The sequence below is a fragment of the Oryctolagus cuniculus genome, chromosome 20, assembly GCF_051225735.1.
Source record: "Oryctolagus cuniculus isolate XC-2025 breed Fujian yellow rabbit chromosome 20, ASM5122573v1, whole genome shotgun sequence".
Taxonomy (NCBI): Eukaryota; Metazoa; Chordata; class Mammalia; order Lagomorpha; family Leporidae; genus Oryctolagus; species Oryctolagus cuniculus.
The window spans coordinates 50,793,513-50,820,000 of NC_142886.1; the positions used below are offsets into that span (position 1 = coordinate 50,793,513).

The 26,488-nt window shown below is 49.9% G+C and overlaps 1 protein-coding gene across 10 annotated transcripts in view; it reads left to right on the forward strand.

The window, feature by feature from the left end:
• Nucleotides 1–7,870: 7,870 nt before the first annotated feature.
• Nucleotides 7,871–26,488, forward strand: part of MARK3 (microtubule affinity regulating kinase 3) — a 105,703-nt gene continuing 87,085 nt past the window's right edge. For 5 of the 10 annotated variants that reach the window (XM_002721712.6, XM_008248640.5, XM_002721713.6 and 2 more), the window contains exon 1: nucleotides 7,871–8,453. In XM_002721712.6, the coding sequence (XP_002721758.1) occupies nucleotides 8,403–8,453 (51 nt within the window). In that variant the 5' untranslated portion in view covers nucleotides 7,871–8,402. The remainder of the gene's footprint in view (nucleotides 8,454–26,488) is intronic. The other 5 variants (XM_017337734.4, XM_070065438.2, XM_089322757.1 and 2 more) reach the window with 1 other exon arrangement.

Consider the following 26,488-nt stretch of genomic DNA (forward strand, 5'->3'; position numbering starts at 1 on the left):
AAACAAAATCTTTAAAAAGAGAGAGAGAGAGACCTGAGGCTTTATTGTTTCTGGAAAACCTGTTATTTCTATTTGGGAGATGTGCTTACTTTAACAGGTTATCCCTAAAGGGATGGGCAGGTGTGAGGCTCTGGGAGGGCCTGGTGGTTCTACTCCCACACTCTGTCCTTCTCCCCATCCTTGTGTTGTCCTCCTGTCTGGCAGCCAGCAAAGCGTCACAGCCACCAGCCTGGGGCATGGGACTCTGCCCGTGTGCACGTGGGCAAGCCTCCGGCCCTCTGTCCGTGAGCAGCGATGCCCCGTCCCGTCTGTCACCTCCGGCCCTGTGAGTCCGTGAGCAGTGATGCCCCGTCCCGTCTGTTGCCTCCAGCCCTGTGAGTCCGTGAGCAGCGATACCCCGTCCCGTCTGTCGCCTCCGGTCCTCTGTCCGTGAGCGGGGGTGCCCGGTCCCATCTGTCGCCTCTGGCCCTCTGTCTGTGAGCAGCGCTGCCCCGTCCGTCTGTCGCCTCCGGCCCTCTGTCTGTGAGCAGCGCTGCCCCGTCCCGTCTGTCGCCTCCGGCCCTCTGTCCGTGAGCGGGGGTGCCCGGTCCCATCTGTCGCCTCCGGCCCTCTGTCTGTGAGCAGCGCTGCCCCGTCCGTCTGTCGCCTCTGGCCCTCTGTCTGTGAGCAGCGCTGCCCCGTCCGTCTGTCGCCTCCGGCCCTCTGTCCGTGAGCGGTGATACCCGGTCCCGTCTGCTGCTCAGCTCCCACATCTGCAGCCTCCTCTGCTCCTGCAGCAGAGTCTCCATGACTGATCTGGAGGGAGGAAACCAGGGAGGAGGCTGACCCTGACTTGGTGCCCCATGTGGCTGCAGGAGCCTTGACCTGTGTCTCCAGGCTCCAAGGCCAATGCTCTGCTCCGGGGAAGGGCCTTCCGCTGCAGGGGGGTGACCATCTGCCTCCACAGACGCCCGCGGCAACAGGGAGGGGCCCGCATGGGTTAACCCAGAAGCAGAGCTCTAAGATGGGGCGTGATTGGCACAAACCCATGGCCAGGGTTCAAATCCAGGGTTGAATGTCCAAAGCTCAGAGCAGAGCAGATGAGGGGAGAGGGCTGGCTACAGGGAAGCTACTCATGGCGCCCCTGGACCCCTAAGGTCACGCATGTGCATCTAAGGCCGGATCTGGGTCTCGGTACCTTCTCTGCCGCAGGTGCCAGAGCCAGGGCCCCAAACCACCTCCATGTTGCAGCAAAGTGTGGAACCAACCGAAGGATAACTCCACGTTGTGGTTGTGGAGCCTAGATCTGCCTGGGAGCTCTCTCTCCAGGGGATCGTGAAAGCCCAGCCCTTGGGGCAGCCAGGACAGAGCGCTGGCACTGGGCAGCCAGAAGGCCCACACTTCCTCAGAACAGAAGGCACTGGCGGCCATCGGGCGCCTGCAGGCTGAGCTTCAGCCTCTCCCTTTCTTTTCTTTCTTTCTTTCTTTTTTTTTTTTTTTTTTTTTTTGACAGGCAGAGTGGACAGTGAGAGAGAGAGACAGAGAGAAAGGTCTTCCTTTGCCGTTGGTTCACCCTCCAATGGCCGCCGCGGCCGGTGCGCTGCGGCCGGCGCACCGCGCTGATCCGATAGCAGGAGCCAGGAGCCAGGTGCTTTTCCTGGTCTCCCATGGGGTGCAGGGCCCAAGCATCTGGGCCATCCTCCACTGCACTCCCGGGCCACAGAAGAGAGCTGTCCTGGAAGAGGGGCAACCGGGACAGAATCCGGCGCCCTGACCGGGACTAGAACCCGGTGTGCCAGCGCCGCTAGGTGGAGGATTAGCCTAGTGAGCCGCGGCGCCGGCGCCTCTCCCTTTCTTGCTGGCAACACGGAGCCAGGCACAGTTTGTCTCCCAGTCGTGGTCCTCCTGCCCCTAGCATATCCATCGACAGGTCTTCCCGGGCTGCTGGAGAGTTGCCAAGTATACAGCTGGAGTTCAGCACATGTGCTGTGGCCCCAGGCTGTGGAAGTCAAGGGTGTTGGGGTGGTGGCGGGGAGCTCCCTGGGGGTGGTCGGGGAAGGCTCTGCAGGACGAGGGAGCAGCAGGAACCAGGCACTGACGTGAGCAACAGCGGCCCTTCGGGGTAAAGCAGGCGGCCGGAGCGGGGAATTAAAAAGCAACAGGCCAGCCCTGACCCCGCATGCTGAGAGTCTGGAACAGACTTCGTGTTTCCCCCGCCTCCAGGCCTTGGCGCTCCAGCCCGCGTCCTTCCCCTGCCCCAGGCCCTGGGTGCTCGCTGAGTAACACAACACTCGGGACACGCCGCGCTGGGAGACACACAACCCGGCTGTACCGACTTCCACAGTGGGGGCTTCTTTCTCTGCCACAGGCAGGCTCACGGCCAGCACAGGCCCTCAGGAACCCCAGCAGGGACGCCCCCTCCTCCTCTGGTGCTGGGCTGGGAGCTGCAGCGGATCCGCGTGGGATCATGTGGCAACACCGGCTGGCGGGGAAGAAGGCCCGGGGTTGGGGCTTGGAGACTGGGGTCCCCATCCTCGCCCTGCTGCTAACGAGCTGCGTGAATTAGTCACTTTGTCTCCTTACTCTTTTTCATGTTTATTTATCCACTTTCATCTGCTTGAAAGGCAGAGAGAGAGAGAGAAACAGACTCACAGAGAGAGACATCTTCCCTCCTGTAGTTCACTCCCCAAACGGTTGCAACAGCCAGGACCAGATCAGGCCTAAGCCAGGGGCCATGAACTTCATCTGGGTCTCCCACGTGGCTGGCAGGGGCCTAAGCACTTGAGCCACCGTCGGCGCCTCCCAGGATGCATTGGCAGGAGGCTGGATTGCAAGTGGTGGACCAGGACGCATTGGCAGGAGGCTGGATTGCAAGTGGTGGACCAGGACGCATTGGCAGGAGGCTGGATTGCAAGTGGTGGACCTGCAACTCTAATTAGGCACAGGCAACCGAGCAACAGCTCAACCTGCCCCCTCTTCATCTCGTGATAAAGATGGCGGTGAAGTGTACCTACCATAAAGCTGAACCATCTCAACCACTGTGAAGCACATTCGCGCGCGTCTGCCCCATCTTCACCACCCAGCTCCAGAACTTTCTCCCCCCGGCCCCTGTTAACCGCTATCCCACTGCAGTCTCTGTCTTACGACTCCAGGTAACTCACAGAGCTAGGGCCACACAGTATTTGCACTTCTGTGTCTCATGTAGTTCCCTTGACATAATGTCCTCAAGGCCACCCATGGTCCTTTTAAAGGCTGGACAGTATCCCACTGTATGGGCTTACCACACTTTGCTCCTCCATTCACTCAACGATGGGCACCTGGTTTGCTTCCACGTTTCAGCTACTCTAAATAGTGCTGCCATGAATGTTGATGAACAAATATTTCTGTAAGATCCTGCTTTCTTTCTTTTGGGTATCTACCCAGAATTGGAATCATTGGGTCATATGTTTTTTTTTTTTTTTTTTTGACAGGCAGAGTGGACAGTGAGAGAGAGAGACAGAGAGAAAGGTCTTCCTTTTGCCATTGGTTCACCCTCCAATGGCCGCTGCGGCTGGCGCGCTGCGGCCGGCGCACCGCGCTGATCCGATGGCAGGAGCCAGGTACTTATCCTGGTCTCCCATGGGGTATAGGGCCCAAGTACTTGGGCCATCCTCCACTGCACTCCTGGGCCACAGCAGAGAGCTGTCCTGGAAGAGGGGCAACCGGGAAAGAATCCGGAGCCCCGACCGGGACTAGAATCCGGTATGCTGGTGCTGCAAGGCGGAGGATTAGCCTAGTGAGCCGCAGCGCCGGCCATGGTAATTCTCATTTTTTCCAAAATCACCACAGCTTTCCACAACAGTTGCACCATTTTACATTTCCACCAACACTGCACAAAAATTATAATTTCTCAGCTGGCGCCGCAGCTCACTTGGCTAATCTCACTCCACCTGTGGTGCCGGCACCCCGGGTTCTAGTCCCAGTTGGGGCACCAGATTCTGTCCTGGTTGCTCCTCTTCCAGTCCAGCTCTCTGCTGTGGCCTGGGAGTGCAGTGGAGGATGGCCCAGGTCCTTGGGCCCTGCACCCAGGGAGTGCAGGGTCTCCTGGGAGACCAGGAGGAAGCACCTGGCTCCTGGCTTTGGATCAGCGCAGTGCGCCGGCCACAATGCTTCAGCTGTAGCAGCCACTTGTGGGGTGAACCAATGGAAAAAGGAAGACCTTTCTCTCTGTCTCTCTCTCTCACTGTCTAACTCTGCCTGTCAAAAAAAAAATTTCTCCATATTTTTTTTCTGTAAAACAATTTATATATTTATTTATTAAGCCTTTTTTTTGAAAGTCAGAGTTACACAGAGAGAGACAGAGAGGTCGGTCTTCCATCTGCTGGTCTACTCCCCAATTGGCTGGAATGGTCAGAGCAGTGCCGATCTGAAGCCAGGAGCCAGTAGCTCCTTCTGGGTCTCCCACGTAGGTGCAGGGACCCAAGGACTTGGGCCATCTTCTACTGCTTTCCCAGGCAATAGCAGAGAGCTGGAGCAGAAGAGCAGCAGCCGGGCCTCGAACTGGTGTCCATATGAGATGCCAGCACTGCAGGTGGCAGCTTTACCTGCTGTGCCACAGCACTGGCCCCTATGTTTATTTGAAAGGCAGAGAGAGAGAGAGAGAGAGAGAGAGAGATCGATCTTCTATCTGCTGGTTTACTCTCCAAATGGCTACAATTACCAGGACTGGGCCAGGTCAAAGCCAGGAGCCTGAACCTCAATCCAGGTCTCCTATGTGGGTGGCAGGGCCACAAGCACTTGGGCCACTACTGCTACTTCCTAGTGTCTACACTAGTGGAAGCTGGAATCAGCAGCTGGACCCAGGAATCCAACCCAGGCAAGCGTCTTAACCACTAGGCTGACCTCTCCCTATTTTCTGGGTTTCTGATGGTGGCCATCCCAGGGGCCTTGAGGTGGCCACTGTCATCATCAACATCATTGCCAGCTTCCGATGTGTCTCAGTGGCCTCCTGCTTGCCATGAAGATAACCACAGTGGGCCCTCCCTACCTGTGGGCTTTGCAACCACGGACCCAAATGACCGTTTGTGAAAAATAGTAAATAAATAAACACAATCACGGGGTGGGCGTTTGGCTTAGCAGCGAAGACGCCTGCCAGCTGCATTGCACAGTATCTGGGCTTGATACCGACGCCAGCTCCCTATGGGGGCAGATGCTGGAAGCAGGGATGATGGCTCAAGTACCTGGGCTCCTGCCGCCTGCATGGGAGACCTGGCTCCCAGCTTCAGCTTGGCCCAGTCCTGGCCATTGTAGCATCTGGAGTGCGGCTCTCTCTCTTGCTCTCTCTCTCTCTGCCTCTTGGATAAATAAATTTAAAAACATGTCTTTTCAAAGTTGCGTCTGCACTGGAAGTCCTCAGACTTTCTAGTCACTATTCCCGGAACAACATAGCGTAGCCACTATTTAAATCACATTCACATTGTATAGGTAACTGGGTGATGATTTCACGTACACTGGAGGACGTGTGTGAGTTGTTTGCCAACTTCACACTGTCTTCTTTGAGGGACTTGAGCAGCTAAGGATTCGGGTAAGAGAACTGGTGCCCTGCAGGTGCTGAGGGAAAACTGTGCTGCCGACGCACGCACACAGCTTGGTATATTTAGCTGTATCTTTCACGTTTCAGGAGCTGAAGATGGGAACTGTCTGACTATGAAGACAGGAAACAAAGAACATGAAATGGGATGGAAGAACACATTCCAAAGACAACTTCCAGATCTCGCCCTTCTGTGTGTGTGTGTGTGTGTGTGTGTGTGTTTTCCTGACTGCAGATGCACACAGCTGAGGGTCTCCGAGCGTTCTTTGGACAGAACAATGCTTTGCCTCCCTCCCCCACCTCTTTCTGTTCTGCATGTAACACACCCACCTTGCCTCCCACATCAAGACCCTTATGGTGTCATGACGTCATCTGACATCAGTGCCACGAAGAGTTCCAGGTGCTTCTTTAATTCTAGCCTTCAGCAAAACCAACATCATGAGTTGGGTGCTGTCATCTTCGTTTTCTGACTCCGGGCGTTCACTGACTCATTTCTCAGTGAGAAAAGCAACTGGGTGGCACCCTCATCCCCGCCCCCCCTCCCCGGTCAACGGCGAATGCTGTGAATCACCCCACGCTGTCTCTCAGCTCCGGCCCGAGGCTGAACTTCTCGGGGTGTTTTCCTGCCGTCGTTGGGAGCAGACACAGAGCCAGGTGCTGTGCTGAGTCTAGGCCCTGCTCTTCCAGTCTCACCTCTCCAACCTCTGCAGCCCTGCCTGGACTGTCCTTTGCACCCTCCTTACCTGGCTAACTCTGCCGCTGCTTTTAGGCTCAGCGTAAACGTTCTCTTCTCCTGGAAGCCTTCTCTGACTCAACCCCCAAGTTGGGCTAACAACACTTGTGCTCACCCCAATCTTATCATATAACCCACATTTTGGTTGAACCGTGTCAGGCACACATTTAATTCTTGGGAATTCCACATCTCCCCTTGGCCAAAGAAAGAACGGTGACAACATTCCATATAGGGATACCCTGGACCCCTCTAGCATTGTCCTGGAAGGGTGACATGGGAGCCCTGGCAGTATCCTAGTCCGCAGGTGTTTGTATACTGGGAGCATCTGGCTTCTCTGGGAGTGATTACGGTGTTTAAAGATATATATGTTCTGGGGATGGCACTGTGGCATACCGGGTAAAGCCACTGCCTGCAGTGCCAGCATCCCATATAGGTGCTGGTTCGAGTCCCAGCTGATCCACTTCCCTGCTATGGCCTGGGAAAGCAGCAGCAGACAGTCCAAGTCCTTGGGCCCCTGCACCTGTGTGGGAGACCTGGAGCAAGCTCCTGGCTCCTGGCTTTGGATTAGAGCAGCTCCAGCCGTTGCGGCCATCTGGGGAGTGGACCAGCGGATGGAAGCCTCTCTCTCTGCCTCTCTCTATCTCTTTCTTTCAAAAAAATAAATAAATCTTAAAAAAAAAAAGTATATGTTTCACGGAGCAGAAAATGCTGGCAAGATGGCCTCCCCCACCCCCTCCAAAATCGGAAGAAACAAGCAATCCACACCCACCCTACATTTCGCTTATCTGTTTTTACCAGAGTTTTAGGAACAGGGTTCAAATCGAGGCTCCTTTGGTAACCAACCTGTCCCCGGGTGACATGGTGCATCTGCCCTGAGGCTTAAATGAGGTAGCTGGTGCAATGTCCCCCCCCCACCCCAGCCTCTCGAGAACGGTTTATGTGACCCAGCCTGGTCGCAAGGGCACCCAAGGCCCAGGGGAGGCGGCATTTCCAGTGTTCCTGCCGCAGGGGGCTACTGAGCCACACCTGCAGCTGGTCCTGGTTAGAGACCCCCTAGAGGCATTAAGAACTGGTCCCTAGGGGACCGATCCCCTCCCCTGCCTGCCCCCCTAGTCGCACTCCCCCTTCCAGGTGGCATTTGGCTGGGTCCAAGTCAGACCCTCCTGATGGCCAGGCAGGCAGGCCCGCAAGCAAGTTGGGTGTGTGCACGCCCGACGCCCGGGTCGCAGCGGCTCGTGCTGGAGCCGCGCGCCCACCTGCAGCCCCGACCCTGCGGATCCACCCACCCCACGTAGCGTTGTCCCCGGGAGGCGAGCTCGGTGTTTGCACACAGTAGGCGCCCGATCTGTAATCCAAGAAAGCCAGATCTGTAGTCCGTAAGCGCCAACGCCGCCGCGCAGGGATGCCCGACTGTGGGAACCCGGCGCCCCCGGAGCCAGCGGAGACCCGGCGCCGCCCACCTCGCGCCCTACCTGTCGGGCCGAGTCGCCCCTAGCAACAGCAGCCCGCCCGGGCCGCTCCCGCCGCTCTGATTGGCCGGCCTCCGGGAGGCGGCGGCGGCGTCACTTCCGGCAGCCGGAGACAGCAGAGGAAGCCGAGTGGCGGCCATCTTGGGTCCGTGAGGCTCTGAGGTGCCGGGAGCGGCGGCGGCGGCGGCCAGCAGGGCGGAGGCTGAGGCGAAAAGCGAGCGGGAGAGAGGAAAGCAGCCGGGCGCAGGCGCCTCCGCCGCAGCCCCCTCCATGGTCGGCGCCCGCAGCCCGCGGCGGCCTGTCTTGCGTTCCACCTTCTCCACATCCTCTTCCGCCTCCTCCTCAGGGGCTGCCGGCGGCGCTGTGTGGAGGCCCCGGAGCTGAAACCCGGGGCGCAACGGGCGCGAGCGGAGGCGGAGGAGGCCAGGCGGCCCGGGCCCGCGGCGTGCGCTGAGGCGCGGGGCCGCCGCCGCCGCCGGGCTCCTCGCCGCGGCCGCCCGGGCAGGGGAGGATGAGCCCCGGGAGCCGCCGGGGCACGGCCCGGGCCAGGCCCGGGATCTAGGCGGCCGCGGGGGGAGGGGCCGCGCGCCGGCTTCCTGGGCTGTGCCGTTTTGTTCTCGCCCGCGCCCTGTGCGAACCCGAGCGCAGTAAAATGTCCACTCGGACTCCGCTGCCCACGGTGAATGAACGAGACACTGAAAACGTGAGTAGCCGGGGCCTGTCGGCGGCGGGCGTGTCCTCCCGGCCGTGCCGGCCCCAGCGAGGTCCGGGCGCTCGCCCGGCCGGGTGGGCTCTCCTCTCCAGTTGGGCGGGCGGCTCTGTCCGCTGGTGCTGATTCAGGGCGCTCGGAGGGGTCACGTGCACCGTCCTTTCTGCGGGCGGAACCGGGCGTTAGTGGCTGACAGTCGCCGGAACTCGGGGTCCCGCCTCGACCCCGGAGAGGTGTGCAGAGCGCGCAGCCTTTGCCCGGCGCGGGCTGCGTCCCCGCGAGGCCGCAGTGGCCGGGGACACCGCTTTCCGCCCCCCGCGGAGGAGGTGCGCTGAGACGAGCGGCCCGCACCTCCTGGAGGAACCTTGGCTTTGCTGCTTGTGCCCCTTTTGTAAAAGGCCGGGGGTGGGGGCCGCGCTGCTGGGGCTGCGCCCTGCGCGGGTCTGCCCCTGCGCCGCAACCGCGAGAGCCAGTAATTGGCAAAGCAACTTCGGGGGCCTTTCAGGGTGCGTGTTAGCAGGTGATTGCTGGCCAGAAAATGCCAGCTCTTAGGAGAACTTTTCTTGCTCTGCGTGTTTTCATCCCTTTGGTAACGTCCCGAGACGTTGTGGCCCAGACATATCAAGTGCCTTCACTTTAGTTGTTTGCCGGCCGGCTGGCTGGTATTTTCACCTGTTTACGTAAGCCTCCGTCTCGAGCATCCCTGTGCCCCAGCATTACACACATAGGAGAGCGGTAGGCGTCCGCCACCTGAGATGGGCTAGAGAATTACGTAGAAAGTGAGTGGTAGGAAACCTTAGACTCTGCGAGTCAGTGAGCTCCTTCTCTTATAGTGCTTTTGAAGAAAACCGTTTCTGACCCAGACCTGACCACTTCCCACTCTTTACTACCCTGAAGGAAGGAGCAAGGAACAAAAGTGAGGCGATCAGCTTTGATTATGGATCTTCACTCAGAAGCAAAACCTTACCTTGAACCAGAGCAAGAGCTTCACACTTTGTAAACTGCAGCCAAACAGCAGATTTGTGATAATGAAGGCTTTCAAATAGGTCGTCTTTTAATACATATTTTAATAGGGAAGAAATAGGCCATTTTTACTCATGAATGCATGATTTAGGTGGTGAATATTTGTGATGTTGGTGAATGACTTGGCTCGTTCTTCAGTTGTTATTTGAGTAATTTGTTGAACTATTTTGTAAATTTTTTGTGTGTTAGAAATTACTAACTGTTGGGGCTGGTGCCATGGCATAGTGGATTAAACCTTCTCCTTGCGGTGCCTGAATCCCATATGGGCACTGGTTTGTGTTCCAGCTGCTCCTCTTCCAGTTCAGCTCTCTGCTGATGGTCTGGGAAAGTTGTGGAAAGATGACCCAAGTGCTTGGGCCCCTGCACCTATGTGGGCGATCTAGGGGAGGCTCCTGTCTTCTGCCCAGCTCCGGTCATTGTGGCCATTTGGGTAGAGAACAAGTGGATAGAGGACCTTTCTCACTCTCCCTCTGTCTGTAACTCTGCCTCTCAAGTAAATAAATAATCTTTAAAAAGAAAATTAATTACTAACTTTTTAAAAAGCTCCTGGGGATGTGGAGGACGTTTCTTCTTCTTTTATTTACAAGTCAGATGTACAGACAGAGGGGGAGCAGAGAGAGATCTTTCCTCCACTGGTTCACTCCCCAAATGGCCCCAGTGGCCAGGCCTGGGCCAGGCTGAAGCCAAGGGCTAGGATCTGGTTCTGCTGTGTGGGTGGCAGGGGTCCAAGTCTTAGCCCATCTTCTGCTGCTCTCCCAGGCACATCAATAGGGAGTTAGAGCCAAAGGGGGTGGCCGGGACTAGAACCAGCACCCATATGGGATCACTGCGCTGCAGATGGCGGCTTAACTAGCTGTGCCACAGTGCCAGTCCCAGGCCTTTTCTTTATTCTCGTGTAATGTACTTAAAATAGAATTTTTAGCATTGTTAAAATCAAAGGTTTATAGCTCATCATTCATTAATCCACCATACTGTCATGTGTTTTGTTTTAATACTTACTTTTTAGAATTTATTCACTAATACATATTTAAGTCAGGGAGACAGGCAGATTTCCCATCTGCTGGTTCAGGGCTACGCTGGGCCAGGCTGAAGCCAGTAGCTAGGAACTCAATCCAAGTCTCCCACATAGGTGTTAAGGACCCAAGTGCTTGAGCCATCACCTGCTGTCTCCCAGGATGCGCATTAGCAGGAAGCTGGAAATGGGAGAGGAGCTGAGATTGGAACCCAGCGACTAGGGTTTGGGATGAGGGCATCTGAACTGGCATGCCAAATGCTGCACTGGAGTCCATTTTTAACTTCCGTGTTGGCATGTTCTGGCGGTGGAGTACCTTTGTGTCAGTGTTCGGCCTCAGATTCTGATTGACCGTATGCCGTGTTATTTACTTAATGTTCTCGTGCTGCTAAGCATTAGACTTCTTGCTCCTCAAGTGATGAGTATACAAGAGTGGGAGATCTGTGTTGAGAAGCTCTTTTGTTGAAGTCAGGTTTATACTTCTTGTGTGTAGCTTGATGAGTTTGACAAATGTATATTCGTGTAACCACCATCATAATCAAGATCTAGAACATTTGCAACTTCAGAAAGGTCGCTTGTGGCCCTTGGCAGTGGGTCTTCTCTCCCTTACCCCAGCTCCAGCAACTACTGATCTGTTTTTCTGCCTCTATAGTTTTTTCCTTTTCTAGAATGTTTGTAAACAGAGTCTCAGAGAATACAATCTTGTGTCTGATTTCATGCACTTAATACTTTTTGGATTTATTTGTGTTTTCTTGTGTATATAGTTCATTCCCTTTTATTGCTAAGTAGTATTTCATTGTTTAGATGTAGCCAACTTTGGTATCCATTCACCAGTTGAGGGACATTTTGGCTATGATTACTAAAACAGCTTTGTTCTTCTGTTATGTCAAAAGACCTTAGATTTTGCTTATTTTAGGAAAATCGTGTTTAAATTTTTAATGTATGTAATTATGACAAGAATGTTGCTTATTAGGTTAAGAATAGTAAAAGGTAGCTTGTACACTATTTTTCACTTGATTTTTCAAATGTTAAGATTCACTGTTAGTGGATAGGTAAAAGTTAGAGATAGGCAAAATTAGAGAGAGACAGAGAGAAAGGTCTTCTTTTTTTCTGTTGGTTCACCCCCAAATGGCTGCTGTGGCTGGTGCGCTATGCCAATCTGAAGCCAGGAGCCAGGTGCTTCCTCCTGGTCTCCCATGTGGGTGCAGGGCCCAAGCACTTGGGCCATCCTCCACTGCCTTCCTGGGCCACAGCAGAGAGCTGGACTGGAAGAGGAGCAACTGGGACAGAATCGGCGCCCCAACCGGGACTAGAACCCGGGGTGCCGGCACCGCAGCTCACTTGGCTAATCCTCTGCCTGCCGCGGCACCACCCATAAGAGTTCGTTTTTATCACATTGCTGGCTGCTCTGCTTCTGATCCATCTCCCTGCTAATGTGCATTTTGGGGCAGCAGATCATGGTCCAAGTACTTGAATCCCTGCCACCCCCTTTTTTTTTTTTTTTTTTTGACAGGCAGAGTTAGACAGTGAGAGAAAGGTCTTCCTATTTCCGTAGGTTCACCCCGCAAGTGGTCACTACAGCTGGCGCATTGCGGCTGGGCGCGTTGCGCCAATCCGAAGCCAGGAGCCAGGTGCTTCCTCCTGGTCTCCCATGCGGGTGCAGGGCCCAAGGTCCTGGGCCATTCTCCGCTGCACTCCTGAGCCACAGCAGAGAGCTGGACTGGAAGAGTAGCAACTGGGACAGAATCCGGCGCCCCAACCAGGACTAGAACCCGGGGTGCTGGTACTGCAGGCGGAGGATTAGCCTAGTGAGCTGCGGCGCCAGCCATCCCTGCCACCCATTTGAGAGACCTGTTTGGAGTTCTAGGCTTCAGCCTGTCCTAGCCCTTGCTGTTGCATGTATTGGGGAGTGAACCTACAGATGAAGGTCTCTCTCTCACTCTCTGTTTTCCCTTTCAAATAAATATTTAAAATATTTTTGAAAAGGCTTGTTATGGAAAATTTCAAATAGGTAGAATGGAATTTATTGATGATTTTGTCCTCCAGGGACATTTGACAATGTCTAGAAACATTTTTAGTTGTCACAACTAGAGGAAGTGGGAGTTACTGGTCACTAGTCATGCCGCTCACGTTTTGCAATACATAAGACAACTTCCCCCGTCACTGAGAAGTATCTATTCCCAAATGTCAGTAGGGCTGGAATTGGGAAACCTTGGTATGCAGCGAGCCCCCCATTCTCAGCATCTCATTGGTCAGTCTCATTCCCTCAGGAATCAAATTCAATACATCATATCATTTCATCTCAAAAGCTTTTAGAAGAAATGAGCCTCCTTTTAAAGAACATGTAATTAATATCTTTATTACATTTTTCTTTCCTTTTTTTTTTTGGAGATTTATTTGAGAGGTAGAGTTATAGAGAGAGGCAGAGGCAGAGAGAGAAAAGTTTTCCATCCTCTGGTTCACTCCGCAGGTGGCTTCAACAGCCAGAGCTGAGCCGATCGAAAGTCAGGAGCCAGGAGCTTTTTCTGGGTGTCCCACGTGGTTGCAGGGGCCCAAACACTTGGGGCATCTTCTACTACTTTTTCAGGACATAGCAGAGAGCTGGGTCGGAAGAGTAACAGCCGGGACACTAACTGGCACCCATACGAATTCTGGCGCCGCAGGCGGAGGCTCAGCCCACTATGCCACAGAGCCGGCTCCTATCATGTTTTCTTAATATCAGATACACAGTGTCCAAATTTCCTCAGTTGTCTAAATTTTAATCTGTTTTCAGATTAGATTCCAACTTAAATCTACACATTACAGGTGACTAATGCATAAAATAACATGTTTTTTTTTTTTAAAAGAATTTATTTGAAAGGCAGAGTTGGGGGGGAGAGAGAGAGAGTGAGTGAGTGAGTTAGTCTTTGATTTTCTGGTTCACTCCCCAAATGGCTGCAACAGCTGGGGCTGGTCCAGGCTGAAGTCAGGAGCCTGGAAAGTCCTATGCCATGACATTGGCCCCTAAAATAAAATTCTTTTATAGAGCAACAAGAAACTTTTTTTTTTAATATGTTCTATAGTTGACTTGAATAGAGCCACAAACAAATCCTGTTTCTATTCTGGCAAAATTAGAAACATTGAAAAAAATTATCTGGGGGAAAGAGAGAACTCCTGGGGCTTTACTCCCCAAATTCCCACAAAGGCTGGGCCTGGGCCAGGCCAGAGCTGGAAACCAGGAACCCAATCCAATTCGCTGACTTGAGTCATCAGCACGCACTGGTGGGAAGCTGGAGGTAGGAGCTTAAGGTGGGAATTGAGCTCGGATAGTCTGATATGGGATGCTAGTGTCTTAACTGCTAGGTTGAGTACCTACTTATAGAAATACATTTTTTACTTTTAAAGCATACAAGTCTATAATCCTGGGTTTTTGCCAAAGTACTAAAGGCTCTAGGACTGAGTTATTTAACAGCCTCTAGTGTGTGTGTATCATATACTGAGTAGTTAATCCAAATAATCATCAAGTTTTCCTAACTTTGTGAAACAGATAAACTGATGGTATTGTAGCCTAGTCAACTGTTTGTTTAGGTGAGACTGAATTCACCTGTTAAGCAAATTAGAGTGCCTGTTATGAATATGACAGTTTTAGGTGCTCTGGAGGATATAAGAGAGATCTTCAAAAAGTTATTGAAAAATACATTTTATAGAAAGAGTGTGCCTTGTATGTGTGGACGTCAATTGTTTTGCACAAAATAAACATTTTAAAAAAAGATTTATTTAATATTTATTTGAAAGAATTACATAGAAGGAGAGGCAGAGAGGGAGAGAGGTCTTTTCATCCACTGTTTCACTCCCCAATTGGCCACAATGTTTGGAGCTTTTTCTTCTTCTTCTTTTTTTTTTTTTTTGACAGGCAGAGTGGACAGTGAGAGAGAGAGAGACAGAGAGAAAGGTCTTCCTTTGCCATTGGTTCACCCTCCAATGGCCGCCGCGGCCGGCGCGCTGCAACCAGCGCACCGTGCCGATCCGATGGCAGGAGCCAGGTACTTCTCCTGGTCTCCCATGGGGTGCAGGGCCCAAGGACCTGGGCCATCTTCCACTGCACTCCCTCCCAGGCCACAGCAGAGAGCTGGCCTGGAAGAGGGGCAACCGGGACAGAATCCGGCGCCCCGACCGGGACTAGAATCCTGTGTGCCGGCGCCGCAAGGCGGAGGATTAGCCTAGTGAGCCGCGGCGCCGGCTCGGAGCTTCTTCTGAGCCTCCCACATGGGTGCAGGGGTCCAAGGACTTGAGCCATCTTCTTCTTCTTCTTCTTCTTCTTTTTTTTTGACAGGCAGAGTGCACAGAGACAGAGAGAAAGGTCTTCCTTTGCCACTGTTTCACCCTCCAGTGGCCGCCGTGGCCGGCGCACCACGCTGATCCAAAGCCAGGAGCCAGGTGCTTCTGGTCTCCCATGCGGGTGCAGGGCCCAAGTACTTGGGCCATCCTCCACTGCACTCCCGGGCCACAGCAGAGAGCTAGCCTGGAAGAGGGGCAACCAGGACAGAATCCGGCGCCCTGACCGGGACTAGAACCTGGTGTGCTGGCGTCGCAGGTAGAGGATTAGCCTATTGAGCCGTGGCGCCAGCCGAGCCATCTTCTACTGCTTTCCCAGGCCATAGCAGAGAGCTGGATCAGAAGTGGAGCAGCCGGGACTCGAACCGGGACCCATATAGGTACAGCCTAAGCTGCTGTACCACAGTGCTGGCCCATAAACATATTTTCTAGTTAAATTTTAAAATATTTATTTATTTATTTGAAATTCAGAGTTAGAGAGAAATTGATCTTCCATCTTTCTTCACTTCCCAGATGGCCTTTGGGCCAGGCTGGAGCCAGGAGCTTCATCCAGGTCTCCTGTGTGAGTGGCAGGGGCCTGAACACTGAGCCATCTCTGCTGCTTTTCCCAGGCAATTTTTCAATGAACTTTTTGAATTACTGCATATACCTGAGAACCAGATTGCTTCCTGCTTTTTAGAACTTCTGTAAATGTAGAAAAAGCTCTCTGAGTTCTGTAAAACTTATCTACTTGGGCATCACCCGCTGCCTCCCAGGAGCATTAGCAGGAAGCTGGATTGTAAGCATGGAGTAGTCAAGACTGAACGAGGCACTCTGATTTAGAGTGTGGGTATCCAAAGCAGGGCCTTTACTCACTGTACGACAACACCAGTCCCACCTCAAGTTTGCATTTCTACCAAGTTAACAGATGATGTTGATTATGCAAGTCCAGGCACCATGCTAAAGAATATCACTGCCTTCCTTAGTGTCCAGTGAAGCCTTGATAACTGAACTATACTCCTTTTTTTTTTTTTTTAAAGATTTATTTATTTGAAAGAGTTACAGCTGAAGAGGGAGAGACAGAGCATAGAGAGATCTTCCATCCACTGGTTCACTCCTCAGATGGCAGCAGTGACCAGGGCTGGGCTGATCTGAAGCCAGGAGGCAGGAGCTTTTTCCGGATCTCCCACGTGTGTGCAGAGGCCCAAGCACTTGGGCCGTCTTATGCTGCCTTTCCAGGCATATCAGCAGAGAGCTGTATCAGAAGTGGAGCAGATGGAACTTGAACTGGTACCCATCTGGGATGCTGGTGCTGCAGACAGTGACTTTACTTGCTGCTCCACAGCGCTGGCTCCAAAAGATCTGATAGATTGTAATTTGAGAGTTGTTTTTCTGTATGTAAATTAAATAAAACTTGAAATTTATAGAAAGTACGATATTGGTCATCTTGATGTACATTGTAATTATGAGACAGAATATGATTTATATTGTAATTACTTGGAGGCTTTTATATAGTCTATAAATTAATAGTACCTGTTATGTTTATTTCAAAGAGACTTATTCTTGGATTTTATCATTCTAAGATATAGCTGATTTTTGTCCCTAAAATTTATTCCTAGGTTGGAGATAACAGTCAGAGAATGCAAACCCCCTGATCAACATTGGGAGAACTAAAGCAGAAATTCACCTCTCACATCCATTTCAAAATTTCAAATTAAACCTGAAGAAGAAATAAATCTCTGCAAAGCTTTTTTTTTTTTTTTTTTTTAAGTAAGCAAAGTTAGAGAGGCAGAAAGGTCTTCCTTCCGTTGGTTCACCTCCCAAATGGCCGCTAGGGCTGGCGCACTGTGCCGATCCAAAGCTAAGAGCCAGGTGCTTCCTCCTGGTCTCTCATGCAGGTGCAGGGCCCAAGCACTTGGGCCATCCTCCACTGCTTTTCCCAGGCCACAGCAGAGAGCTGGACTGGAAGAGGAGCAACCGGGACAGAATCCGGCACCCCAACCAGGACTAGAACCTGGGGTGCCAGTGCCTCAGGCTGAGGATTAGCCAAGTGAGCCGTGGCACCACTGCTTTTTTTTTTATTTGAAGGCCAGAGACAGATTTGCAGATGGTCCATTCACTGGTTCACTTCCTCCCAAGGCTGCAACAACCAGGGCTGGGCCAGGCTGAAGCCAGAGCCAGGAGCTGCACAGGTCTCCATGTGGGATGCAGAGACTCAAGTCCCGGAGCTGCAGTCTGCTGCCTCCCAGATGTATTAACAGGGAGCTGGATCGGATCACAGCAGCCGGGACTTGAACATCACTCTTATCTAGGGTGTGGCTTACCTTGCTGCGCCACAGCACCAGTCCTGTCTGTGAAGCTTTACACTTTTTCTTTCTTCACCTTTAAAATTTATTTGAAAGGCAGAGAGAGGAGAAAGAGAGAGGGAGAGAGAGAGAGATCATGAGAAATTATCCTCCCATCCACTGGTTCACTCCTCAAATGCCCACAATAACCAAGACTAGCCAGGCCAAAGCCAGGAGCTGGGAATTCAATCCATGTCTCCCATGTGGGTGGCAATGGCCCAGTACTTAGCTGTCACCTGTCTCCCAAGGTATACATTAGCAGGAAGCTGGATTTGAAGCTGAGAGGCAGGATTCCATCTGGGTACCACAACATGGGAGGCTTCTCAAGTGGCATCTTTTTTTTTTTAGATTTATTTATTTATTTGAAAGTCAGAGTTACACAGAGAGAGGAAAGGCAGAGAGAGAGGTCTTCCATCTGCTGGTTCACTCCCAAATGGCTGCAACAGCCAGAGCTGTGCTGTTCTGAAGCCAGGAGCTTCTTCCAGGTCTCCCACGTGGGTGCAGGGGCCCAAGGACTTGGGCCATCTTCTACTGCTTTCCCAGGCCACAGCAGAGAGCTGGATCAGAAGTGGAGCAGCTGGGACTCGAACTTGCACCCATATGGGATGGCGGCACTGCAGGCTGCATCTTTACCTGCTATGCCACAGTGCTGGCCCCCCAAAGTGACATCTTTAACACTTACTATGCTCAGTTGTGGTTAGTCTTTATTTATTTATTTGAGAGGCAGAGAGAGAGAGAGAGAGAGAGGTTTCCATCTACTGGTTTACTCCCCAGATGGCTGCAATGGCTGGAGCTGTGCTGATCAGGAGCCAGGAGCTTCTTCCAGGTGTCCCACCTGGGTGTGGGGGCCCAAGGACTTGGGCCATCTTCCACTGCTTTCCCAGGCCATAGCAGAGAGCTGGGTCGACGTGGAGCAGCCAGGACTGAACTGGCGTCCATATGGAATGCTGACACTGCTGGCGGCAGCTTTACCTGCTATGCCATGGCTCTGGCTCCTTAGTCTTATATAATCTTACGTGGGCTAGATAAGGCATTGTTTCCATGAGTCATGTGGGATCTTGAGTTCAAAGTTGGAATCAAAGCAGGAAGTATTTTGTCTGTATTTCTTGTTAATAGTTGGGCAGTTGCTTTTGTGAGGTTTGTGTTACGGACATTTTGCTTGAACTTCTATACTAGTAGAATTTAATATGAAATTTGTGTAAGTTGAAACCTAAGATTTTGATTCCAGAATTTTGTATAACCACATTCTTTATGCTGTCAGTACCTTTGTGACTGCACTGACTAAAATAGCATATTCTAGAATGAGATTGCTGGAGAGTAGTAGACATAGAACAACTTAACTTCTTATTTGCCCTCTGTTCTTAGACTTACCCAGAAGGATAATTTAAACTGGGCAAGTATGTTTTATTTTTGAAGGTATTCAAAGCTGTTTTTCATGGCATTCTTTTCATGTTCTACCTTTCACTCTTGTCCTCTTCGCCTTATCTGGTTCTTAGCCTATCCTTAGCCTGCCTGTGGTACTCATATACATTTAATTAGCTTTACTAATAGGACGGATTAAGGAGCTTATTTTTTTTTCCTCTTAAGCCATCAAAAGAAGGTTGCCATCTAGACATTTAAGATACTCAGTGATGAAGAACTTTTCAAATATGGTAATGCATTCTAATTTCTGTTTCTTTTAACTTAGTCCAGGTTCTAAATATTTATTTATTGCTTATCATTTACTTATTGCTGCGGAACAAACTATGTAGTGTAAAACAACAAGCATTTTCTTATGTTTGCTCGACTGTATTTGGAACCTCAATTGAGGGGTATCTTTGTTTATTTTCATTTACTTGAAAGGCAGACTCACACACACACACACACACACACACACAGAAAGAGAAAGATCTTCCATCCAGCAGTTCACTCTCCAGATGTGGCAGTAGTTGGGGTAGGACAGCCAAAAGCAGGAGCCTGCCCTGGGCTCAGTTGGGATCCTTTACCAGAGCTCTGCACAGGAGGCCTCTGTGAGATAGTTTCTTCCATGGTGACTCAGTGTTGCAGAGAACAAGGCAGAAGTTGCTTGTCTCCAAGGTTGGCTACTTCTGCCATTGTGCTTTGACTAAAGCAGATGTAAGTCGGTTAGGTTCAAGTGGAGGGAGTGTGGATGTTACTGGGAGGTCAAAAACTTTGGGGGTCATATTTTTAAACCACGACAATAGTGATTTTGTCTTAATAATTTAACCTAGCATTTTATCATGGCCTTCAGCATGTTATTTAACTTGTTTGTGTCCCACTTACCTCGTCTATAAAATAGGATTGGTGATAGTAATGGCCTGACCTCATGCTACTGTTGGAAGGAGAGTCCTCTTTTTTGTTAACATTTTAAATTTACCCAGGATCATCTTTTGGGATTGTTACTTTTTTTTTTTTTTTTTTTTTTTTTTAAGGCAGAGTTGGAGAGAGAGAGAGAGAAACTTTGAAGCTGCTGGCTTACTCCCCAAATGGCTACAATGACTGGGGCTGGGCCAGTCTGAAGCCAGGAGCCAGGAGCTTCCTCTGGGGCTCCCATGTGGGTGCAGGGACCCAAGATTTTGAGCTATCCTCCCACTGCTTTTCCAGGCACATCAGCAAGGAGCTGGATCTGAAGTGGAGCAATCGGGACCCCAAACTGGCACCCATATGGGAACTCCCATCATGCCACAGAGCCAGCCCTGGGATTGTTATTTTTAAACATTTATTTATTTGAGAGTCAAAGTTAACACACACACACACACACAGAGACAGAGAAAAATCAGAAATCTTCCTTCTGCTGGTTCACTCCACAGATGGTTGCAATAGCTGGTGTTGGGCCAGGCTGAAACCAAGAGCATTTTCTAACCTGTACCACAGTGCTCACCCCCTAATTTTTTCTTTTTTCCATTGCACTTATTACCTGCTAGCATACTATATAATTTGCATATTTCTGTATTCACTATGTTTTGTCAGTTTCCCCTGGTCTACTACAAGCTTCATAAAAGCAGGACTATTTGTTGATATTCTGAATACCTATGGGTGACTGATAAATATTGGTTGGATAACTGAGTGATTGAATGAGACAAATGAGTAAAGCATCTAGAGCAGTGACTGACAGACATCATTACTTTCAGGACTCTTTATGGATCTCTCATTGCTGTCCTTGTGGCCTCAGCCTCTGTAGTACATTTCAGTGAAGTTACCTCTCTACACCCCACACAACTTTTTTTTTTTTTTAAAGATTTATTTATTTATTTGAAAGAATTACACAGAGAGAGGAGAGGCAGAGAGAGAGAGAGATGTCCTCCATCTGCTAGCTCACTCCCCAGTTGGCCACATGATTGGAGCTGTGCTGATCTGAAGCCAGGAGCCTACTCTGGGTCTCCCACGTGGGTACAGGGGCCCAAGGACTTGGGCCATCCTCCACGGCCTTCCCAGGCCACAGCAGAGAGCTGATTGGAAGTGGAGCAGCCGGGTCTCAAACCAGTGCCCCTATGGGATGCTGGTGCTTCAGGCCAGGGCATTAACCCACTGCGCCACAGTGCTGGCCCCACAGCTTTTTTTTTTTTTTTTTTTAAACAAAAACCTCAGACTGCTTTCATTCTTTCTTTTTTTAAAGATTTATTTATTTATTTCAAAGGCAGAATAACGGAGACAGACAGAGAAAAAGATCTTTCATCCTATGGTTTACTTCTTAACTAACTGCAACAGCCAGGGCTGGGCTGGGCCAAAGCCAGGAGCCAGAATCTCTGTTCTAGTCTCCCAAATGTGTAACAGGGGCTGAAGTACTTAGGCTGTCTTCTACTGCCTTCCTAGGAGCATTAGCAGGAAGCTAGATCTGAAGTGGAATAGCTAGGACTGGAACTGGCACTCCAGTATGGATGCTAGCTCATAAACTTGCGTTACCTCACTGTAGTATATCTTTAAAATTTCACTACTATAAATAACATGATTGATAGGCTTTTTTTGAAATTGATGATGAATTTGGCTAATCTTTTTTAAAGATTTATTTATTTATTTTGAAAATCAGAGTTTCAGAAAGAGCAAGATCTTCCACCCTCAGGTTCATCACCCAGATGGCTACCATGGCCAGAACTGAGGCAGGCTGAAGCCAGGAGATTCTTCCAGGTCTCTCCTGTGGGTACAGGGGCCCAAGTACTTGGACCGTTTTCTGCTGCTTTCCCAGCAGGGAGCTGAATCTGAAGTGGAGCAGCTGGGACTTGAACTGGCACCCATATAGGATGCCGGCACCACAGATGGCTTTACCCACTAAGCCACAGTGCTGGCCCCTGTTTTCTTTTATCTTAATGGTGGTACCTAGCATGTAGTAGATGCCTGAATGTATGAGAATGATTGCCTGGCCTGAAGTTACTGAATCTTAGAGTTTCTTTTTTTAAAAAGATTTATTTATTTATTTGGAAGGCAGAGTTACAGAGAGGCAGAGGCAGAGAAAGAGAGGTCTTCCATCTACTGGTTCACTCCCTAAATGGCCAAAATGGCTGGAGTTGGGCAGATCCGAAGCCAGGAGCTTCTTTTGGGTCTCCCATGCAGGTGCAGCGACCCAAGCACTTGGACCGTCTTCTACTGCTTTCCCAGGCCATAGCAGAGAGCTGGATTGGAGGTTGAGCAGCTGGGACTAGGAACTGGCACCCATATGGGATGCCGGCATTGCAGGTGGCGGCTTTATCCACTACGCCACAGCGCTGGCCCCCTAAAGTTTTCTGTAGCAGCATATAGTTCAGTATTCTGAAGACTATATGAGTAAATTATTTTTCCATGTATTATGCTAGTTTGCTATACTATACCAGTAATAATTTTTTTTTTTAAGATTTACTTATTGTTTTTTTGAAAGAGTTAGATAAAGAAAAGCAGAGAGAGAGGTCTTCCATCTGCTGGTTCACTCCCCAGTTGGCCACATTGGCTGGAGCTATGTCAATCCAAAGCCAAGAGCCAAGAGCTTCCTCTTGGTCTTCCCATGCAGGTACAGTGGCCCAAGGACTTGGGCCATCTTCCACTGCTTTCTCAGGCCATAGCAGAGAGCTGGATTGGAAGAGCAGCAGCCAGGACTCGAACCGGCACCCATATGGGATGCCAGCACTGCAGGTGGTGGCTTTATCTGCTACACCACAGCAGCAGCCCCCAACAATTTTTTTTTTTTTAAGTGAGACTGATTTGATAACTTCTGGGATAGTAACAGCCCTTCTTTTCTATTCACATTCTTAAATTTTTTTTAAAGTCCATTTAATTTCTTAGAAAGACACAGAGCGATGTCCCATCCCCTGGTTCACTCCCCAAAATGCTTGTAACAGCCAGGGCTGGACCAGGCCAAAGCCAGGAGCTGAAAATTCAGTTGGGATCTCTTATGCCTGATAGGGGCCCAACCATTTGAGTCAGCAGGTAACTATAATGGAGAGCAGAACCTGATTTTTTTTTTTTTTTTTTTTTTGACAGAGAGAGAGAAAGGTCTTCCTTTTTCTGTTGGTTCACCCCCCCAAATGGCTGCTATGGCCAGCGCTGTGCTGATCCGGAGCCAGGAGCCAGGTGCTTCTGGTCTCCCATGCGGGTGCAGGGCCCAAGGACCTGGGCCATCCTCCACTGCCCTTCCGGGCCACAGTAGAGAGCTGGACAGGAAGAGGAGCAACCGGGACAGAATCTGGTGCCCTGACTGGGACTAGAACCCAGGGTGCCGGTGCCGCAGGTAGAGGATTAGCCTATTGAGCCATGGCACTGGCCTTTTTTTTTTTTTTAAAGATTTATTTATTTGAAAGGCAGAGTTACGGAGGTAGAGGTAGAGAGAGAGAGAGAGAGAGAGGTCTTCCACCCGATGGTTCACTCCCCAAATGGCCAGAATTGAGCCCATCCGAAGCCAGGAACCAGAAGCCTCTTCCAGGTCTCCCACATGGGTGCAGGGGCCCAAGGACTTGGGGCGTCTTCCACTGCTTTCTCAGGCAATAGCAGAGAGCTGGATCGGAAGAGGAGAAGCCAGGACTTGAACCGGCGCCCATATGAGTTTTTTCATCCATTGTTTCACTCCTGAAATGGCTGCAGTGGCTGTGACTGGGCTAGACAAAAGCTAGGAGTTAGGAACTCCATCTTAGTCTCTCACATGGGTAACCAGGGCTTAAGTACTTGATTCTGCTGCCTTCACAGGCGAGGGAAGCTGGATAGGAAATGGAACAACCTGGACTTGAATTATCACTTCAGTATGGGTTGCCAGGGTCACAAGCGATGGCTTAATCCACTGCACCAAAAAGCCAGATTTGATTTTTTTGGCTTATGATTATTTTTTTAAAGGTTTATTTATTTGACAGGCAGAGTGACATATAGAAGAGGAGAGAGACAGAGACAGAGACAGAGACAGAGAGAGAGAGAGATCTGAACCATCCTCTGGTTCCCTCCCCAGTGCTGCAAGCTGGGATGTCCTCATTATAAGCTGCAACTTAATCTCTGGTCTATGATTTTTTTTTTTTTTAACCAAGTCAAGGAGGTTCCATTCTATTCCTAGTTTGCTATGAGCTTTTAAAATCATAAATTGTTGGCCGGCACTGCGGCTCACTAGGCTAATCTTCCGCCTAGCGGCGCCGGCACACGGGGTTCTAGTCCCGGTCGGGGCGCCGGATTCTGTCCCGGTTGCCCCTCTTCCAGGCCAGCTCTCTGCTGTGGCCGGGGAGTGCAGTGGAGGATGGCCCAGGTGCTTGGGCCCTGCACCCCATGGGAGACCAGGAAAAGCACCTGGCTCCTGGCTCCTGCCATCGGATCAGCGCAATGCGCCGGCCACAGCGCGCTGGCCGCGGCGGCCATTGGAGGGTGAACCAACGGCAAAGGAAGACCTTTCTCTCTGTCTCTTTCTCTCACTGTCCACTCTGCCTGTCAAAAAAAAAAAAATCATAAATTGTTTAATCTTATGAAATCCTTTCTCATGCTGTGAATGAATAGTTGCCTAGCTACTTTCAGAAGTAAAATTTGTCTTGGAGGAAGGCCATTTATTGTCACAATTGGACTGTGTAGGTTTTTACATTTGACAAATCTGCTCATGTGTTAAGGAGGTGGCTTGTTATTTGAAGTACTAGGAAGGATGTGTGGGCACATGTCGTGTTTTGTAGAAGGCACCAATCGTGATTGGGAAAAACTGAAACATGGTGTAAATTATCTTAAACTTGTAAACTTGATTTCTTCTCATGTAGGAAGCACTTAAGTAGACCTCTCAAATTCCACCTTGGATCTCTGCCACATAGGTACAAGGCAAAACAATTCTAGAATCATGTTTATTTTGTTAAATTTTTGAAAAAGTTTAGGTTATATGGAGTTTTTTTTTTTTATTTTTTTTTATTTATTTGAGAGGTAGCGTTACAGACAGAGGGAGTGACAGAGAAAGGTCTTCCATCCGCTGGTTCACTCCTCAAATGGCCACAGCAGCTGGAGCTGGGCCAATACAAAGCCAGGAGCCAGGGGCTTCTTCCTGATCTCCCACATGGGTGATAGGGGCCTAAGCACTTGGGCCATCTTCTGCTGCTTTCCCAGGCGTGTTAGCAGGGAGCTGGATCAGAAGTGGAGCAGCTGGGACTTGAACTGGTGCCCTTGTGGGGTGCTAGCATCACAGGCAGCAGCTTTACATGGTATACCACAACGCCAGCCCCAATCTGTGGACTATTTTAATTTGTATCTTCTGATTATACGATGGTTTATAATTGGTGTTTATTTGTAGATAGATTTTTAAAGAACTAGTTTATAAATAAAAATGGAGTGCATTTTCCATTTTTAAAAAACTTGCTTTTTATATTTACTTGATATGGTTCTTGATGGAGGGTACTTTAAAAAGTTTGTGGAAAAAATGGAATTAAAAGGTAAATTTATTTTGGTACAAAGGAATTTTGAAATCCTTGCATAGTTTTTTCAGAATATATATTTTCCATGAAGTCTCCTTGTATCAGTAAATACTTAGACTGAAGATAACATACAGGCATTTGTTTTTCTCAGGGGAATCCATAGGTAGGCAACTTCTAGCTTTCATTCAGCACTTCAATAAGATTGGAGTTACTGGTTCTTAACAAAATATTTTTGTCATTTTTCTCATGTTTGAAACTCCTGTAGCTACAGAGTAACATGCAGCTCCCCCTGCGTGGTTGTATTCAAGATAAGAAGGAGGGACTGTGCTAGCTTGTCTATCCCCTTTTATGCTAAATGAAGCAGTAGACTTTCACTAATAAGAACTGGCCAGCACTAACTCACCCTGAATTTGGCTATGTCTGGGAAAAAATTATTTAGCTGGCTATAATCAGAAATACACATTAAGCTTCTCTTGGTAATGAAAAAGGGTGGAAATCTTGACTTTGGCTAGATTCTGCATCATTTTCAGTGGCAGTGTGGTGGATGAAGTGGTGTCAGCCCAATTCCACAGAAAAATAAAATCAGAACTCCCTTAATTTAAGAATTACATCCAAAAGGTTTCCATTGTGTAGAAGGTTAAGCCGCCACCTGTGGCACCAGCATCCTGTATCAGAGCACTGGTTGGAGTAACAGCTGTTCCACTTCTGATCACGCTTCCTGCTAGTGCACCTGGGAAAGCAGCTGAGTGTGGCCCAAGTATTTGGGCCTCTGTCATGACCCAGATAGATTCTAGACTCCTGGCTTTGGCCTGGCCATTCAGCCCTTTGAGCAAAACCAGCAGACACAAAATCTTTTTCTCTTTATGTCCCCTTCTGTGTCTGTTATTCTGCTTTTCAAATAAATACTATCTTAAACAAAAAATAGCTTTTCAGTATCTGTTACATGTTCAGTGCTACCACAAAATTTGACTACCAAGGAATTTTGTAACACTTTTCTGTGTGAAAATATGCATGTTGTTTATTGGTTCCCTGGGGGAGAAAACAGTGTGAGTGAGGGGGGTAGTTTAGTGGTATAAGATTCACAATTATGTGTTAATATGTTTTGTATCAGCTTTGAGTGCAATTGTGTAAGACTAGGAAACTTTTTTCTTAGGGTCAGTAGTGGTGAATTGGTAAAGTGAAGGCTAAATGGAAGCAAAAGGCAGTTTTATTTGCTTCTGTTTAAGATAAAATTTATTTTAAATATTTATTTTTGGGGCCGGCATCATGGTATAGTGGGTTAAGCTGCTGCCTGCAGTGTTGGCATCCTATATGAGTGCCAGCTTGAGTCCCAGTTGCTCCACTTCCCATCCAGCTCTCTGCTAATGTGTCTGGGAAAGCAGTAGAAGATGGCCCAAGTGCTTGGGCCCCTGCACCCACATAGGAGACCTGGATGAAGCTCCTGGCTTCGACTTGGCCCAGCCCTGACCATTGCGGCCATTTGGGGGAGTGAACCAGTGGGTAGAAGACCTCTCTCTTTCTCTCTTCCCTCTC